Source organism: Mus pahari, chromosome 1, assembly GCF_900095145.1.
Source record: "Mus pahari chromosome 1, PAHARI_EIJ_v1.1, whole genome shotgun sequence".
Lineage (NCBI taxonomy): Eukaryota > Metazoa > Chordata > Mammalia > Rodentia > Muridae > Mus > Mus pahari.
Genome location: NC_034590.1, coordinates 116,201,520 through 116,219,212, shown reverse-complemented (window position 1 = coordinate 116,219,212; position 17,693 = coordinate 116,201,520). Strand labels below are relative to the sequence as shown.

Here is a 17,693-nt window from a genome sequence, read left to right as displayed (position 1 = left end):
AAGACAAATATTTGTATAATTTACTTCTGTGAAGTACCCCATATACCCAAATTTATGGAAAGTCAAATGTTGGTTTCAAGGGACTGGAGAGAGAGGGTGATGGGGATCAGTGTTCATCGGCACAGCATTTCAGCTGAGGAAGGTTAAAATACCCTGGAGATGGATGGCGCTGGTGTTTGTACAATGTAAATGTACCCGACAGCACGGACTGTGTGCTTGGATATGGTTCAGATTGAGTCATTTTATGTTTTATCTTCACCTTTGTTGTGGAGCTGTTTCCTCCTAACTGTAAAGTGCTTTCCTTGACGGAAAGGGGAGCTCACAGGAACAAGACACCCATAAAGGGATAGAGAGATGGCTCAGCAATGAAGAGTACAGGAACAGATTCCAGAGGATCCAGCATCCATTTGGCAGTTCACAAACATCAGGATCTGACGCTCTCTTCCGGCTTCCGCAAGCACTGCATGCACATGCGCGTGGTCTACCAAGACTTCTACCGCCTCTTTTTCTGACAGGCGGTAGAAGTGGATTGAAGCCAGGAGTAGGGTATTTAGCTGTTAACTAAATTTTCGTAGGTTTAACTCCTATCAATCTAGATAAGGTCTTAGCTTAATTAAAGCAATTGATTTGCATTCAATAGATGTAGGATATAGTCTTGCAGTCCTTATCAGAAGTTAAACTTGTTTGTTTTCTAAGGGCTTTGAAGGCAAACATTCATACACACAAAACATGAAAAGAAAGCTGCCAAGACTCAAGAGACCCCTCCCCAACGTTATTTGTTTATTTGACATAGGGGCTCACATGGCCCAGGCAGTTTGGGATGACTTTCAACTTCTGACCCTTAAAGCTATGAGTATAGCAGTGGGCTGCTTTGTCCCATCCTTTTGAAAATTTTTAGGTTTTTTTTTTGTTGTTGTTGTTTTTTCGAGACAGGCTCTGTGTAGCCCTGGCTGTCCTGGAACTCACTCTGTAGACCAGGCTGGCCTCGAACTCAATCCACCTGCCTCTGCCTCCCAAGTGCTGAGATTAAAGGCATGTGCCACCACTGCCCAGCAATTTTTCAGTTTTTTTTAAAAAAAGATTTATTTATTATTATATCTAAGTACACTGTAGTTGTCTTCAGATGCACCAGAAGAGGGCATCAGATCTCATTAGGGATGGTTGTGAACCACCATGTGGTTGCTGGGATTTGAACTCAGGACATTTGGAAGAGCAGTCAGTGCTCTTGACCACTGAGCCATCTCTCCAGCCCCCCAGCTCCAATTTTTAAATTTAAAGTTATTTTATGTGTGTGGATGTTTTGCTTGTTTCTCTGTATACCACAGATGTGCAATGGCCAGTTCCCTTGGAACTGGAATTAGCTGGTTGTAAGCCCCCATGTTGGTGCTGGGAATCAAACTCAAGTTTTCTGGAAAATCAGCAAGCTCTCTTAACCAGAGAGCAGCCCCTCTAAGTTTTTGTTGTTTCTTAAAGACAGGGTCTCTATATATCCCTGGCTCTCCTGGATCTCACTACGTAGACCAGGCTGGCCTTGAACAAATTTCTCCCGTATTTGCTTCCTGGGTGCTGGGATTAAAAGGGTGCCCACCACTCCTGGCCCCCTCCTCGTATTTTTTTTTAAGATCCAACTTTTGGCTTCCTCAGGATTACTGCCCTTCTACTTTACTGAACATCATATTGTGATAAACTTCATGCATACAATAAATGGTCACCATCGTAATTCTCGAAATTCCATCAGGTTGAGACAGACGCTCAATATTCACTGTCTGCAAAATCCTCCAGAGCCTAAGCAACCCCAAGGAATGTGCTTGCAAAGAACGAGTTATTGGCTTTATAGAGGAGGCGCCTCTCTGGTCCCCTCCGATCTCCAAGCATATATAGTGTCGGGGGCCAATCCCAGACTAAAAGGGGTTCGTCCTGGTTTCTCCCTCCGGGCGCGGCCTTACCGCAGACACTGAGGCTGCCACCACAACACTCGGGGTTTGGCAGAGGCAGCTCGAACGGAGGAGCCGGGACTTCCCTAGAGAACAAAGTTTTCCTTGGGGCCCCGCCGGGACGCCACACCCTGGCCGGAGGTAGCTCTTCCGACTAGGCCTCTGCGGACTCGGCCGGAGCGCGATACCCGGTCCCCAGCCCTTCTTTCCCCTCCCCCTGAGGTGGCGGTTGGTCGCGCGCCTCTATGCCTTTTCCACCCCCTCCGTTAACAAGGGGCTCCAGGCCCTCTGGGATTGGCTGCGTCAAAGGACATCTGCTCCCAACCTCTTTGATTGGCTGCTATCCGCGCTCGATGCAGCCTCCAATTGGTTAGGTTAGAGCGCCTGCGCGGCGGGGTTCTCGGTCGCCAGCCATTCCTGTGGAGGACTGCGGGTCGTTCGGACGTTTTGCCTGTCGCTGTAGGAGAGGTCCCGTCTCTCCGAGAAGGCGGTTACGGCGGCAAAATGAAGATTTTTGTGGGCAATGTCGATGGGGCGGATACGACGCCGGAGGAGTTGGCAGCTCTCTTCGCGCCCTATGGCACGGTCATGAGCTGCGCCGTCATGAAACAGTTTGCCTTCGTGCACATGCGCGAGAACGCTGGCGCGGTGCGCGCCATCGAGGCCCTGCATGGCCACGAGCTGCGTCCAGGTCGTGCGCTGGTGGTGGAGATGTCGCGCCCGAGGCCCCTGAACACTTGGAAGATTTTCGTGGGCAATGTATCGGCTGCATGCACAAGTCAGGAATTGCGCAGCCTCTTCGAGCGCCGTGGACGCGTCATCGAGTGTGACGTGGTAAAAGGTAACGCGGGAGCGCGCTCGGGGGAGGGGACACGCGCGGTGCTCTCTGTCTCTTAGCCACGCCCCTCACTCTGGGGTTGGTCCTCAGGGTTGGGAATGACGGGGAAGTGTGCGGGAGCGGGGCCTAAGGTGCTGGGGGCGAGTTGGGTAGAGCCACCCTTCTCCCCTGCGGTCCAAGCAACATTCATCAAGTGGGAGGAGTCGGCTCTGGGCGGGTGCAGTGGCCACTGCAAGCCGAAGCCACGGGGCTGGGGACGCGCCAGAGGTTTGCGAGTGTGCGGGGTTGGGAGGAGGCGCCTTTTCCTGGTTGCATGAGCCTGGCACTAAAATGAAATGGAAAGGGAAGGGCACCAGCAGGATTATGGAGCGGGGAAGAGTTCGCCACTTCTCCACTTTCTCTCCAGACATTGGTCAGTGCGAGGGAAGAGGGAAAAAGATTGGGTTAAAGCTCCAAGGCCGCTCTGGGGTTCCTTCCTGATGAATGCTCCCAGGCGGAAGGTAGCGGGGCCCTCGGTGGTTTCTTGGGTTCGGGCTTTTTAGTATTGTCCGGAATGAATCGGCTTGTGGGTATGGGAGGGGCCTCTTCCGAACCCCTCTGACCTTTCAGTATTTGATGGGTTAGCCTTGGCGGTTTTGTTCTTTTTCCTTCTATTCCTCCACCCTCCACTTTGTGTTGGTTTTTACAACTTAACAAGTGGAAGCCCTGGTTTTCTTCGTTTATTTTTGAATGTGAAAGGGGGCTATTAAGCCTCTCCCTCGGTAGCCTTTTACTTGCTAAGCTGGTGCCTCGGGGCGCAGGTGTTTTATAAGCTTGGTGAGATTGCCAAGGGTATACTCTGGCTTTGGTTGGGAGAGGGGCATGTGAGATTTCTATTAAACTTGGATTTAACACCATTTATTCAGTTAGTACTTTTTATTGCTTGAATAATCTTAGGACAGCTCGCTAGTTTGCTTTTTCCTTTGAGGAATAGTGTCTTTTTCAGACCCTGTTGATTTTCATATGTTGGGGTTTTATCTCTTTATCTTTCCTGTTTTTTTATGTTGGCAAGATTTTATGGGACACCCAGACCAATGTGGGTTTCACTGATGAGAGTTACCTTTGCCCTGTCATTTTCAACAGTGCACCCTGCAAGTGAGGCCTTGTTTATTCCCTAGTTCTGCTGGATTCATATCTGCTTGTGCCTTGTAAGGAATTTTGAGGACAGGAACTAAATGTGGGTATAGGTGCTTGCTCATTCTCACCCAAGGGTTCATTTGCTGTTCTGGAAAGTCACACCATTTGGGCCAGTCCTTGTCTTTTCAAAGAGGGGGGTGAAGGGTCATAGGATGTTCATTAATAGGAACAAAATATTCTGCCTTAATACTGCATCTGTTTTCCTCAATTCAGGTTATATCTGGAATCTGACTTTATTGCAAACTTTAAGCAGGCTGTATGATCATGGGTTTTTTTGCTTCTGTTTAGTGTAAACAAGTGGGAAAGGTCTCAGTTTGGGTACTTGGTCAGCAAATGCATGGGACATATGAATTTTTATGAGAGTCTCAACTGACCTATCTAGTTTCTTTTGAAGTTCTTCGGTAGTCTGGATGGTAGAGTGGGAGTAGAATTCAGTACCTGAGGGGACAGACTCCATTGGAATTTGTATGGTTCAGTTAACTTTTTCTCAGATGGTAGGCCAGAAATTTGCTTGAATTTGTTTGGGACTGGCAGTAAGTGACAGGGTGGTGGTTGGGATGTAGAATTAGATTCCCTGTGAGAGAAGGTTATGTGCATTCCTTTCCTTTTGAAAACATATTTACAGCAGAACTCTGCTCTAGGCTGATATGACACAGACTATCCTTTGCTGTAAGAGATCTGGTGAGATTTGAACATACTTCTACTGATGCCGGTATTTCAGTTGGGGTGAAAGATTTTCAGGTTGGAAGTGGAGTAGAAGAGATTGGCTCTGATGCTATAAATAGCTTACTCCTTTTTGGGAGGGGAGCCTGAGGATGGGCATTTGGTTGAGGCTGTCAGGTCTTGAAAAGTGCAGAAGCTTGATCTTAAACAGGATGGCTAGCTCTGTTACATTTCACAGAAAAAAAAACCAAAAAAACAAAAAACCAAAACCATAGTTGCTTGGTTGGTTACTTGGGCTTTGGTGTGATTTGTAGAACAAAATCTCCGCAGCAGCAGTGATAACTAGTCTCCACAGCTGCATACTACTAGATACTCAGATGAACAGTTTCAGGAATTATACAGGTTTCAAGGGAGGTTTAAATATCAGATAAGAAAAATACAGCCATTCTTCCTGTATATATAGCTTTGTTAATTTAAGTTGAAAGTATTTAGTTTTCATTTGGGAAAACTTTTGGTACTCTCCTTGTCTTGTTGCTAGAGTCAAAACACCATAGAAAGTCCTGGAAAAAACTTGTATGTTTGTTTGTTTGCTTGTTTATTTATTTTTGAGACAGTGTTTATCTGTGTAGCTCTGACTGCCCTGGGAATTGGAGATTGCCTGCCTCTGTTTCCCTAGCACTGAGATTACAGGAGTGCAATATTGCTGGGCCCAGCTTACTATCTTAATGTAGTGGTTTCTCTGAAGTAGTTCTCCATGCAAATGGGTCTTTGAAATTCTTCAAAGTCTGGTTCTTCACTGTCAGCTGGCTTTTTGAGTGTCTTTGACAGGTCTAAGTTTGACTTACTGCAATGAGTCTTAGGTCTTATCAACTAGGTAACTAAGACTACCTGGCCTACTGAGCTACATCTTCTGTACACAGGCGCACGCGCACATACACTCACCTTTTAGATCTATTTTATATGTATGAGTGTCTGTATTTATGTGTGTGCATTACGTGTATGCTTGATGCCCACAGAGGTCAGGATGGTCAGGAGGGATGGTTGTGAGCCGAAGGGTTGAGTTCTGGGAACTGATTCTGGATTCTCTACAACAGCTGCAGGTGTTCTCAAAGACTGCATCTTTCCAGTCTCCCTTCATTTTTTGAAACAGTGTCTTATACCATCCAGGCTGAACTTGCCATGTAGCTGAGGATGGCCTTAAAGTCCTGATCTCAATTGCCTCTACCTCTCATGAGCTAGTATTTCAGGTGTGTGCCTCCCTGCCCACCTCACACTCCCTTCTAGTATCAGGCTTAGAAACTTAACTTCCTGATAGAAAAAGACTGTTTGAGTCAGAGGCTTCCCTCATGAGAGCTCATTGGGTAGTCATTTGAACTAACTCATTTGAAAGTATTGTTCCTCTTTCCCTCTCCCTTCTTTCCTCCTCTCCCTCTTGCTTTTATTTTTTTTTTTTTTGTGGTGTGGTGGTGCAGTCAAACCAAGGGCCTTATACTTGTCTTATATACACTATCCAGTTCTTAAGTTTCTTTTCATTGTTGCTGTGTCCCCCCCCCGTCTCACTGTGTAGCACTGGCTGTCTTGGAATTCGTTGTGTATAACTTTGCTGGCCTAGAACTCACAAGTTCCACAAGATCCACAAGTACTGGGATTAAAGGTGTACGCCACTTTGATCAGCCAATTCTTAAATCTTTAATTTTCTTATTTGCCACGTGTTTTATTTTTATTTTTTAAATTTATTTATGTACTTTTTAAAATGTAGGAATGCTTTGTCTGCATGTACAACTACATGTCAGAAGAGGACTCATCCTTTTTATAGACGGATGTGTGCCACCATGTAGTTGCTGGGAATTAAACTCTGGACCTCTGGAAGGGCAGCCAGTGCTCTTTGAGCCATCTCACCAGCTCACGACTTATTTTAAATAGGGCCTTGCTGAGTAATCTAGGTTGGCATCTAATCTCTGGTCCTCCTTGTCTTTCCTCCTGATTGCTACCATATGCTGGGTAGCACTTGGCCTTTTAAACTCAAAACCAGGTATGAGGTGTAGATGGGATATCTAATTTCCCTTAAACCCATTGAAATTTTTGTTAGATGCTTTTCCTAGCTCGTTTTTTAATAGAATGATAAACAGGTAGGTGGTCATGGTGGTACACAGGATTTATTATTATTATTATTATTATTATTATTATTATTATGTTTGTATGTGGAATCTAGAACTAGAGAACATTAGATCCCCTGGAATTATAAGGAATTGTGAACATGCAGAACATGCTCCTAACCACTAAGCCAGCTGGGCGTGGAGGCACACGCCTTTAATCCCAGCACTTGGGAGAAAAAGGCAGGTGGATTTCTGAGTTCGAGGCCAGCCTGGTCTACAGAGTGAGTTCCAGGACAGCCAGGACTACACAGAGAAACCCTGTCTCGAAGAAACCAAAACCAAAAAAAAAAAAACAAAAAACAAAAAAAGGCACGCCCACACACACAACCCACTAAGCCATCTCCAGCTCCCATTGCATGCCTTTAATTTCAGCACTTGGGAGTCAGGCAGGCAGATATATATGAGTTGGAGGCTAGTCTTATCTAGGTCTATATATATTGAGTTCTAGGTCAGCCAGAGCTACATAGAGAGGGAGAAAAAAAAAAAAATCAAGAAAAAAATAAGGTTCCTTTGTCCTTCACAGAGTTTGTTTCTACCTTAGCTTCCTGCGCCATCTGTCTTTAAGCTCTAGCTATCTTGATTTCTGTTAATTTTGACTGGGTGTTTCTGTTTGTTCATTACATTGTCCAGGTTGAGGACAAGTTCAGCCTTTTAAAAACATTTGCTTATTTGTCTGTGTAATTATTTTGAGGATGTGCCTCCTCACTTTGTAGCTCTTGCTGGTCTCATCTTCTGTCTGCCTCACCTCCTAAGTGCTGTGCTTGTAGGCAAGCTTTACGATTCCTGTTCTCTCTGTTTTTAAAGAAATCTTAGACCACAACTGCTATTTTTAGCTGATTCATCCCAAGTGGAGATCAGTAATCAAAGGACAATTGAAATGTCCAGTGGCTAGATGAACGGTTTACCTTTCAAATTTGGGATCATTGAAGACTATCATTTGTTGAACTAGGCACACCAACCTTGGCATTCACCTTTTTTTTTTTTTTTTTTTTTAAATTAAATTAAGCCAGGCATAGTGCTCCACACCTTTAATCCAGTACTTACTTGGAAGATAGGCAGGGGGAATCTGATTTGGAGACCAGCCTGGTCTACATACCGAGTTATAGGATAGCCAGAACTACATAGTGAGAGCCCGTCTCAAACCCTCCCTCCCCACAAAAAATATATTATTTCTTGTGTATAAATAGTTCTGTCTGCATGTATACATGCCTATACAGGTCAGAAGTGAGTGTGGGAGTTTTGGGAACTGGAATTATATGTCAGTGGTTGTGAGCCTCCCTGTGGGTGCTGAGAACCCAGCCTGGATCCTGTGTGAGAGAACCAGTGCTCTTTACTACTGCTGACCCAACTCCCCTGCCTCATTTTCTCCTTTTATCATGGTAAGCAGCTTTCAGGTTATAACGTAGCATTAAGTTTTATTAGAGATTAAAAATATTTTCTAGGGAAATAAACCTCTGGTTAGTTTAGGTTTGAAGAACTGTCACGACTCCATTATCGTCCTACATCTATTTAAACCTCACAAGGCATTTCTGTCTTCTTACTTTTAACTTGAGGTTGTTAGGATAAATTTTTCCAGTAGGGAAATAAATGGAAGTTCTCTAAGGTCACCTAAATAGTCAGTGATGGGTGGATCTAATAAAGCTGGGCCTTTGAATTTTTAGCCCAGGATCATTTACCTTATACTGAACTTGGTTTTTGTCTTTTATTTCTTTGGAGGTTTCATTGTCTTCAAATTAGGAGATGACTTGTTGTATGTGAACAGTTTAGATAAGGCATCTCAGAATAAAAGCCCTAAAGATAGGTTATTTGTTTGGAGGCGTTTGGGTGTCATTTCCAATAATCTGTTTTTATAAAAAATGGAACCTTAAGCAGGGTGTGGTGGCGCACGCCTTTAATCCCAGCACTCGGGAGGCAGAGGCAGGCAGATTTCTGAGTTCGAGGCCAGCCTGGTCTACAAAGTGAGTTCCAGGACAGCCAGGGCTATACAGAGAAACCCTGTCTCCCCCCCCCCCCCCAAAAAAAAAAAATGGAACCTTAGTCCATCCAGATTATTTTTTATTTCTTAAATTGATATGACAGAGATTGGATCCTAGCTGTTGAATGCCTTAAAGTAGCCACAGGTTCACAGTGGAGCTACGTGCAGAGCCTTATCTCTCAAGATAGGTTCTCATCCTTGCTCTTCAGACCCTGCTGATGGTGCTATAGTTTGTGGTATGGATGGTACCAAGAATTTCTTCCCCTTTAAAGTTTTTCCCTATGTTGTAAGTGATTAGAGTTCTCAGATCAATATCATGTCTTTGACTTTCTCCCAACACAACTTACTCAGGTCTTTAATGAGAGAGCCTAGGTAGGTGGCTGGTGGCATTACTCAGTCATGAACTAGCACTCCCGTGTGAGACCCTTCCTATGCTAATCCTGCCCCTCCCCCCAAAGCGTGCCACCTACGGTAAACTGAGAAAAGCAGTAAATAGTCTTCTAAGATGAAGGTATTCTTCTGTCCCTTAAAGAGGAAATAGAGGAAATAATGTGGGATTATATCTATTCTCTTATCTCATTGACACTCATAGGTTCTAGCTTCTGTTCAAGGTAGCATTTTTAGAAATATTACAGAGACCTGTCCATGGACTTCTCAGGATAAAGACTGATGAAACAACAGGGCATGGAAGAGTTAGCTGGGCGTTGGCATTGATTGATTTACAGCAAGCTACATTGATCATACTTGACAGAAAGAGAAGGCAGTGGTCTTTTCCTTACAGAATTGAGACTTCTTGTGTATGAAGTGACTGTGAAAACTGGAAAGTAATGTGAAAGGGGGAGGTTACACTGGAGACATTTGTGGCTGCTTCTTGTAGTCACTCTGCTTTTACTAAATTGCACCTAGACTGAGAAGTGAGTCATGCCAGAATGTGAGTGGTTTCTAGTGTTTTACACTCGCTCTTAGCTTTAGAGGTGAGCAGTAAGCTGTGTTAGATGTGCTTGAGTTGAGAACACGGAGTCACTCAGTCATGTAGGAATGCTTGCTGGTTTATATTTCTATCCACTGTGAAGATTTTTATCCCGAGTTCGTCTTTGCTTTTCCTTTTCTCACCAGAAAGTTGGTTGAGGTGGCAGGGGAACAGAGAAGGGCAAAGTTAAAGGTGGCTGACTGCTTGAAACAGTCAAAAGTTTGGTGACACATCGGCCACACTTCATGGCATACATAGAGGAGGGCTTAGAGAGACCTGGATGTAGCTGGCAACAGCTGGGTGCTGTTGTGTGTCCAGTTTGGGACCCACTAGGTAGCATGCCCTGCCCCCCTAATTGCTAACCCTCTGTCTGCTGCTTTATCAGACTACGCGTTTGTTCACATGGAGAAGGAAGCAGATGCCAAAGCCGCCATCGCGCAGCTCAACGGCAAAGAAGTGAAGGGCAAGCGCATCAACGTGGAACTCTCAACCAAGGGGCAGAAGAAGGGGCCTGCCCTGGCTATCCAGTCTGGGGACAAGACCAAGAAACCAGGGGCTGGGGACACAGCATTCCCTGGAACTGGTGGCTTCTCTGCCACCTTCGACTACCAGCAGGCTTTTGGCAACAGCACTGGTGGCTTTGATGGGCAAGCCCGTCAGCCCACACCACCATTCTTTGGTCGCGACCGCAGCCCCCTGCGCCGTTCACCTCCTCGAGCCTCTTATGTGGCTCCTCTGACGGCCCAGCCAGCCACCTACCGGGCCCAACCCTCAGTGTCTCTGGGAGCTGCATATAGGGCCCAGCCTTCCGCCTCTTTGGGTGTCGGCTATCGGACTCAGCCCATGACAGCTCAGGCAGCTTCTTACCGTGCTCAGCCCTCTGTCTCCCTTGGGGCCCCATACAGGGGTCAGCTGGCTAGCCCTAGTTCCCAGTCTGCTGCAGCTTCCTCGCTTGGCCCATATGGTGGAGTCCAGCCCTCAGCCTCAGCCCTTTCCACTTATGGGGGTCAGGCAGCTGCAGCTTCTTCGCTTAATTCATATGGGGCTCAGGGCTCCTCCCTTGCTTCCTATGGTAACCAGCCATCCTCTTATGGCGCCCAGGCTGCCTCTTCGTATGGGGTTCGTGCGGCTGCTTCTTCCTATAACACACAGGGAGCAGCTTCTTCCCTAGGTTCCTATGGGGCTCAAGCAGCCTCCTATGGTGCCCAGTCTGCAGCCTCCTCACTAGCTTATGGAGCCCAGGCGGCATCTTACAGTGCCCAGCCCTCAGCCTCTTACAGTGCCCAGTCTGCCCCATATGCTGCACAACAGGCTGCTTCTTATTCTTCCCAGCCTGCTGCTTATGTGGCACAAGCGGCCACAGCTGCTGCTTATGCCAGCCAGCCGGCTGCCTATGCTGCACAAGCCACTACCCCAATGGCTGGTTCCTATGGGGCTCAACCAGTTGTTCAGACCCAGCTAAATAGTTATGGGGCTCAAGCATCTATGGGCCTGTCAGGCTCATATGGAGCTCAGTCTGCTGCTGCGGCCACTGGCTCCTATGGTGCGGCAGCTGCTTATGGGGCTCAGCCTTCTGCCACCCTGGCAGCTCCTTACCGCACTCAGTCATCAGCCTCACTGGCTGCTTCCTATGCTGCCCAGCAGCATCCCCAGGCTGCTGCCTCCTACCGTGGCCAGCCGGGCAGTGCCTACGATGGGACGGGCCAGCCGTCAGCAGCCTACCTGTCTATGTCCCAGGGGGCCGTTGCCAACGCCAACAGCACCCCGCCGCCCTATGAGCGTACCCGCCTCTCCCCACCCCGGGCCAGCTACGACGATCCCTACAAAAAGGCTGTCGCCATGTCAAAAAGGTACTGTATGCCCCCCAGCCTCAGCCCCCAGCTGGGGCTTAGGGCAAGGGGCTGAGGTTGGCATGGGAGGGAAACAGGAGCCATTGGCCCCTCCCTTGGTCTTACTTCTATGGGATGTCCAAAAGTAATGAGGGTGAGTGTCTGAGCAGCTCTGGTCATCAGGATTCAGGTGGGGCATAGTGCTCAGCCTGGGGTGATACCAACAAACCTAGGGCCAGGAAACGCCATCATTCTAGGAGAGCCTGATGAACCGATGGAGCCACGCTTTGCAGGATTGGCTCATAGATTTTTCCCACTGTCTGAAGGATCCTTAAACTCACTCCCTTGTTCTGGTTTTGGTGGGATGGATGTGAAAGAAAGTAGTCCTTTTTGGCACTCACTGGCTGAGGCAAGCTTATGAGGTGCGTCCACCCTGGGAAGTTGGGGACCCTACTTTCGTCCGTCGTTCTGTTGATAAACCAAGGTCTTTCAGTGCAGGGCCCCTGAGTGGGAATAGTTTGTTTGGGAATGTAGGCCAGGACTCACCTTGGCTGGTTTGGAAGGGAGAGCTTCAGCAGACAGCTTGGCTTCCCACTGACTTGGAGAACCCAGGTTGGTTCCTTGACCTGGGTAGTACGATGAGCCTTCTGACAGGGAAACCAACGGTTTGAGACAAATCTGGTATACCCTCCCTGTCCCCAATGGCATCTCCCCTAGGCCTACCTGGAGCCCTCCCCTCATTCACCAACTGTCTTCTTCTCTCGACTAGGTATGGTTCCGACCGGCGTTTAGCCGAGCTCTCTGATTACCGCCGTTTATCAGAGTCGCAGCTTTCGTTCCGCCGCTCGCCGACAAAGTCCTCGCTGGATTACCGTCGCCTGCCCGATGCCCATTCCGATTACGCACGCTATTCGGGCTCCTATAATGATTACCTGCGGGCAGCTCAGATGCACTCTGGCTACCAGCGCCGCATGTAGGGCCATCCTGGGGATGGGGCACCACAGGAAGGGAGAGAGAGGAAGAGGTAGGGTAGGGTGCAGACCCAGGTTATCACCACCCTCTCTCATACCTCTCCCAATGGTGGCTTTTCATTCCCTCCCTCTATCATGTGGGCCTTCCCCAGGAGAGGACCCCTTTGTGTTTGGCAGTAACCTGCTTTGTTTCTTTGCCTCAGCAGCACATCTTGCTACTGGCTTTAGATCTGTGGTTTTCCCTCTACCCAGCCATCTCCCCAGAATGGGAATTTCTTTTATATTTTTATTTTTTTTCCTGGCTCCCTTTTATTTTTCTGCGCGATACTTAAGGTTGTTTGGAGGTGATACAACCTACAGCTGAGGTCAGGCGGCGCGTTTTTCTTTTTAGATGTGAGGGAGGCCAGGAAAGGGTTACTTACTTTAGCTATTTCCTATGTGCCCAGCTATGCCAGCAGTCCAGGGGACCCTGACTGTCCTTCTTTAGAGACTGTTGAGACTGAGATCCTGTTGGGACAGTCAGTTGGTATGTGTCCAAATCCCCACTTACCACTGATGTTTTAGCTGATGGTGACTGGCATAGTCCCAATTCCCTATCTCTACAAGTAGGTGGTGTTAGAAATCTTAATTCTTTTCCCTTCTTTTGTATGGACTACAAATAAAACTTGGGGCGATTCGTGGTTTGGAAACCTGGTTGTCATTGTCTTGATTGCACTGTCAGGTGAGCCAGTTTGACATCCAGGAAGACGTGACAGCTAGAAGAAAGGCAGCCTGAAGACCCAGAGTGGGTGTGGAAGGGTGCTTTGAGTGTGGGGATTGGAATGGTTTCCTGGTGACCAATGGAATTAAGCTCATCTTAAATAGCATGCCATCTTTGGGACTGGAGAGTTCAGATCAAGTGGTTGGACTTTCTCAGCAATCAATTTTAGTTGATCACATCAAAATTCAGTAAACAATGCCATTACCTCTACTTAAGTTTGACCAATGTCCCTGATTTTTTTTCCCAGTTCAGGGAAAACAAAAATAAAACAAAAGCTACAGTACAGCAGGATGGTTCTGGCTTCGATCTGGCTGGGCTGGGTAATGGCTAATGGGCAGCTGCAATGTTTACAAGGTTAATGAAGCCTTCAGGTTGTGGGCTTGAGAATGTTGAGCCTGGGATCTGGGAAAGGAGATATAGTGGGGTGGGAGTGATACCACTCCTGGTACTGCCCTGTGGTTGGAGGAATGAGAACATTGGGAATTTGAAGCATATGGGGTGTTCTGGCCAATCCTGGTACTTCTTCGCCTGTTGAACTTCACCACGGAGCATCCTTCCTGTTTCCTGCCAAGCTCGGTCATCACAGCACCTGAGACTCCTTTTCCCTGTCAGCATCTATTACGGTTTTTAGATGTTGTCTTTCTGGGTTTATATTTGAAGGTGTTATAACAGACATATTCTTGAGAAGGGGCTGGGATGCAAATATCAAGTAGGGATGCCAAGATTGGATGAAGAGTCCAGAATTCTTTTTATACTTTTGGGGTGGAAGACCTGGGTAGTTTTGACCAGGAATAAAATGGAGGCATGAACTTGGTGGGTAAATGAAAGAAGACTAGTTAAGTGGAACAATAACTGAAACCTGATAGTCCTTGGGGAAGAATGCTTTAGAGAGATTTTTGGGTCTTGCAAAAGGGAGGGTGTGTGTGTGTGTGTGTTTATATGTGTGTGTGTGTGTGTGTGTTTATATGTGTGTGTGTGTGCTCGCTCGCATGCGCGCACTGATAGTTGATTTGGGTGGGTTGTATATGCCTCCTTCATTGGCTTCATATGAACTTGGCTGTGACAGTAGCTTGCCCCAGATGTCTTCTTCCTTCTGCCCATCATGTACAAATGCCTTAGTATTCCTAGTTCTTTTTTTGTGGTTAAGTGGGATAAATTTCAGGCTGTGTAGGGGTCAGAGTTCTTTTATTTGCTTCTTTCTTTCTGCTCATTGCCTCCCCTTCTTGTGCTTTGCTGTTCATTTTCATTCTTTTGCAGGACTGGGTAGAATGGGAGGATAGGTTTCTTGATACTTTCGCTGTGATGGTAGAATGACTTGAGGGCCAAGGTACAGGCTTGGTGTGACTGAGGGAATAGAGGGTTGAATGCAGGCTGAGATTGTGGCCTTTTTGTATTTGTAGTATTCCTTTGTCATTTTCCTTTCCAGTCCTTGTTCTGCCACAGTCACAATTCCATGGTTCCTGCAAAAAACCCAAACACCACCACCAAACAAACTAAATCCCTCTGCTCCCAAAACCAGGTTAATATGCTTCCAGGACCTGTGTTGATCTTTATTGCAGTCCAAACTTTCCAAGGTGGTTTGGCCTATTGGATCATTCTAACGGTCGGCTATCTGTAGATCCACATGCCTTGTTCAGCCCTTGGGGTTCTCACTAAAGCCAGAAGCTACACAGCTAAATCATTTGTCACTTTCCTTTCTCTTGCAGATTGTTTAAAAACATCCTTTTATTTATAGAATTAACACCCACCTGTGTTAATTCTATAACCCACTCAGCTTTGCTTTTTTATAGATTTCTGAGTTTCAAGTTCTTACAAGTTGGTTTTGGTAAATGGGAGGACAGAAATGTAATGAGTGTTTTGGGGAACCCGGCTTTCATTTGTATCTTCAGGTCATTCAGCTTCTACACGGTACTTGTATACCTTGGCCATATTGGAGACCTTGTTGGTTTATTCCTGGAACAATACTGCATAGAGGCTTTTAGCCTTGTCAGTCTGCTCTCATTTGAGGGTTGGCTTTTTAAAGCCTTGTTTTGGGTGGACTGTGGTTCTATTTCTTGCAATAGAGATAATGAGACTTATCAATGAGGTCCCAGTCTCTAGAGGTGCTACGCTTCTAATTCTCTCTCTGTATACAACCCTCCCGTACCCCAGCTATGTCAAAAGTCCTTGCACATCTGCTGGTCCTTCAGGCATTTTGTCTTATCAAGCCAAGTCAGTGGACCACAGAACAGCATGAATGCATAAAGTCATAGTGAAAACACGTTCACTAGATTTATGGACTAGTTTTATTATTAGTTTTTTTTTATTATCTATCTATCTATCTATCTATTTAAGATCTGTCTGTGTAACAGTACTGGTTGTCCTGGAATTTACCATTTAGACCAGATTGGCCTCAAACTCACAAGAGATCTGCCTGCCTTTGCCTTCTGAGTGCTGGAATTAAAGGTGCAAGCCTCCACTCTTGGATGGACTAATGTTCTTTAATAGAATATAGCACACGGGGAGCTAGATATTTATCTAGATTCTATTTTAAAATGATGTTAAATGAGAGTTTCCAGAAGAAAATTTCTTACAAGTGATTTCTGGTCTAACTGAGTCATTTGAGACTGTGTGGGAAGCTTGAGATGGCAGTACTGGGAACTCGGTCTTGTTTAACCTAGAGAAAAACTTGAGACTTGCCTCTGGTTTGCTGAATTTGAATGCTGGCTCTCTGCTGCCTCTTAGCTGTATGACTATTGGCGAGTTGTCAACCAGCATTTTTTTTTTTTCCTAAGTTTGAGACAGGGTATCATTATGTAGCAGTGGCTGGCTTGGAATTCAATGTGTAGATCAGGCTCACCTCATACTCAGCTGTTTGCCTGCCTCTGTCTCATGAGTGCTGTAATTAAAGGTATGTACCACCATAATGAGTCTTTTCTTTCTCATGTGTCAAGTTGGTCAGGGTCCCAACTTCATATGCAGCTGAAGATGACCTTGAAATTCGATCTTTCTGTCTTCATATCCCAAGTGCTAGTATTTAGTATTATTGATAGTACCAACATGCCCAGTTTATGTGGTGCTCAGGATTTGAATGACAAGGGACTCCTGCATGTTAGGAAGCACTCTGCCAACCGAATTGTAGCCTTCCTTATCTGACAATGATCATGGTTCTAAGTATTGCTTAAAAGTCTTTTTTTTTTTTTTTTAAATCATTGGGCTCAGAAATGCAAAGAGGTGATACTTTTATTGCCAAAAAAGTGTCCTGTTCCCCCCCCCCCCCAAGTTTTCTCTGTGTAGCTCTGTCCATCTGCTGGGATTAAAGGTGTGGACTGCTACTACCTGGTTAAAAGTCATTTTTATATGTTCATGGAAACCAAAATGCCTTTACCCTCTTGTAATTGTGATTATTATCCATAGTCATGCTGGATGGGGTGAATGAGCACATGACAATTGATGGCATCGTAGGCAGGTAAATCTCATCTCAGAGCTACAGATACGGCTCATCGGTTTAGAGTGCTTTCTGCTCCCAGGTTTGGTTCTCTGAACTTACTTGGTAGTTCAGAACTTAATTCCAGCTTTAGAGCATCCAGTGCCCTCTGTAGGCCCAGTACATGCTGCACTCAGGTTCACACACACACACATACACCTGAAAAGACATTAGATCTGGGTACACCAAGATGACTCCATGAAGTGCTTAGTTGTGCAAAGGACTTGGGCTTGGGATATAGGTATGAATACAGCACATACAAGTCACATTAAAATTTGAATTTTTGCTATAGTAGTGCATAATTGTTACTTAGATCCTAGACCACAGCCGGGCGTGGTGGCGCACGCCTTTAATCCCAGCCCTCAGGAGGCAGAGGCAGGCGGATTTCTGAGTTCGAGGACAGCCAGGGCTATACAGAGAAACCCTGTCTCAAAAAACCAAAAAAAAAAAAATCCTAAACCACACCTAATTTGGTGCTCCTCTTCAGTATGTGTCCTAGGATCACATTCTTTGTTTACTGAAAATAAAGTTTACAGTACCAGAAGAGAAGGGGATTGAGGTGGCATGGCTGGCAGTGGGGTTGAAGCTGGCATACTTGGTTATCCTTTTGATTCCAATAACCATCCTTGAAGGATACTGGCTTTTAGTTTGAACTTTTGTCATGCTTGTAACTCATTTCTGGACCAGGAGCTAGTTATTTATTAAAGGTGTAAGTTGTTAGATGAATGTGTTGGTTCATAACTATATCCATAGCATGAGAAGGGCTAAAGCAGGAGGACCCTGAGTTTAAGATCAGGGGAGGGAGGGAGACATCTGAGAAATTTTTTGCCATGTTGCTGGGGAACAAACCCAGGTCCTTGCTAGGCAGTCATTCTGTTACTGAGCTACATCCCTAGCCCAACAGACAAGGTGATTTTAAAAAATATTCCAGGATAGTGATGGGGCTCAGTTTGTA

At 46.1% G+C, this 17,693-nt stretch overlaps 1 protein-coding gene across 2 annotated transcripts in view; it reads left to right on the top strand.

Annotated features, from left to right (window-relative positions):
• Positions 1-2,305: 2,305 nt before the first annotated feature.
• Positions 2,306-17,693, top strand: part of LOC110336245 (RNA-binding protein 14) — a 29,436-nt gene continuing 14,048 nt past the window's right edge. Inside the window, exons 1-3 of one of the 2 annotated variants that reach the window (XM_021218672.2) lie at positions 2,306-2,775; positions 10,098-11,562; positions 12,311-13,557. In XM_021218672.2, coding sequence (XP_021074331.1) covers positions 2,439-2,775; positions 10,098-11,562; positions 12,311-12,518 — 2,010 coding nt within the window. In that variant the 5' untranslated portion in view covers positions 2,306-2,438 and the 3' untranslated portion in view covers positions 12,519-13,557. Of the gene's footprint in view, positions 2,776-10,097; positions 11,563-12,310; positions 13,558-17,693 lie in introns of those variants that run through there. The other variant, XM_021218694.2, reaches the window with a different exon arrangement.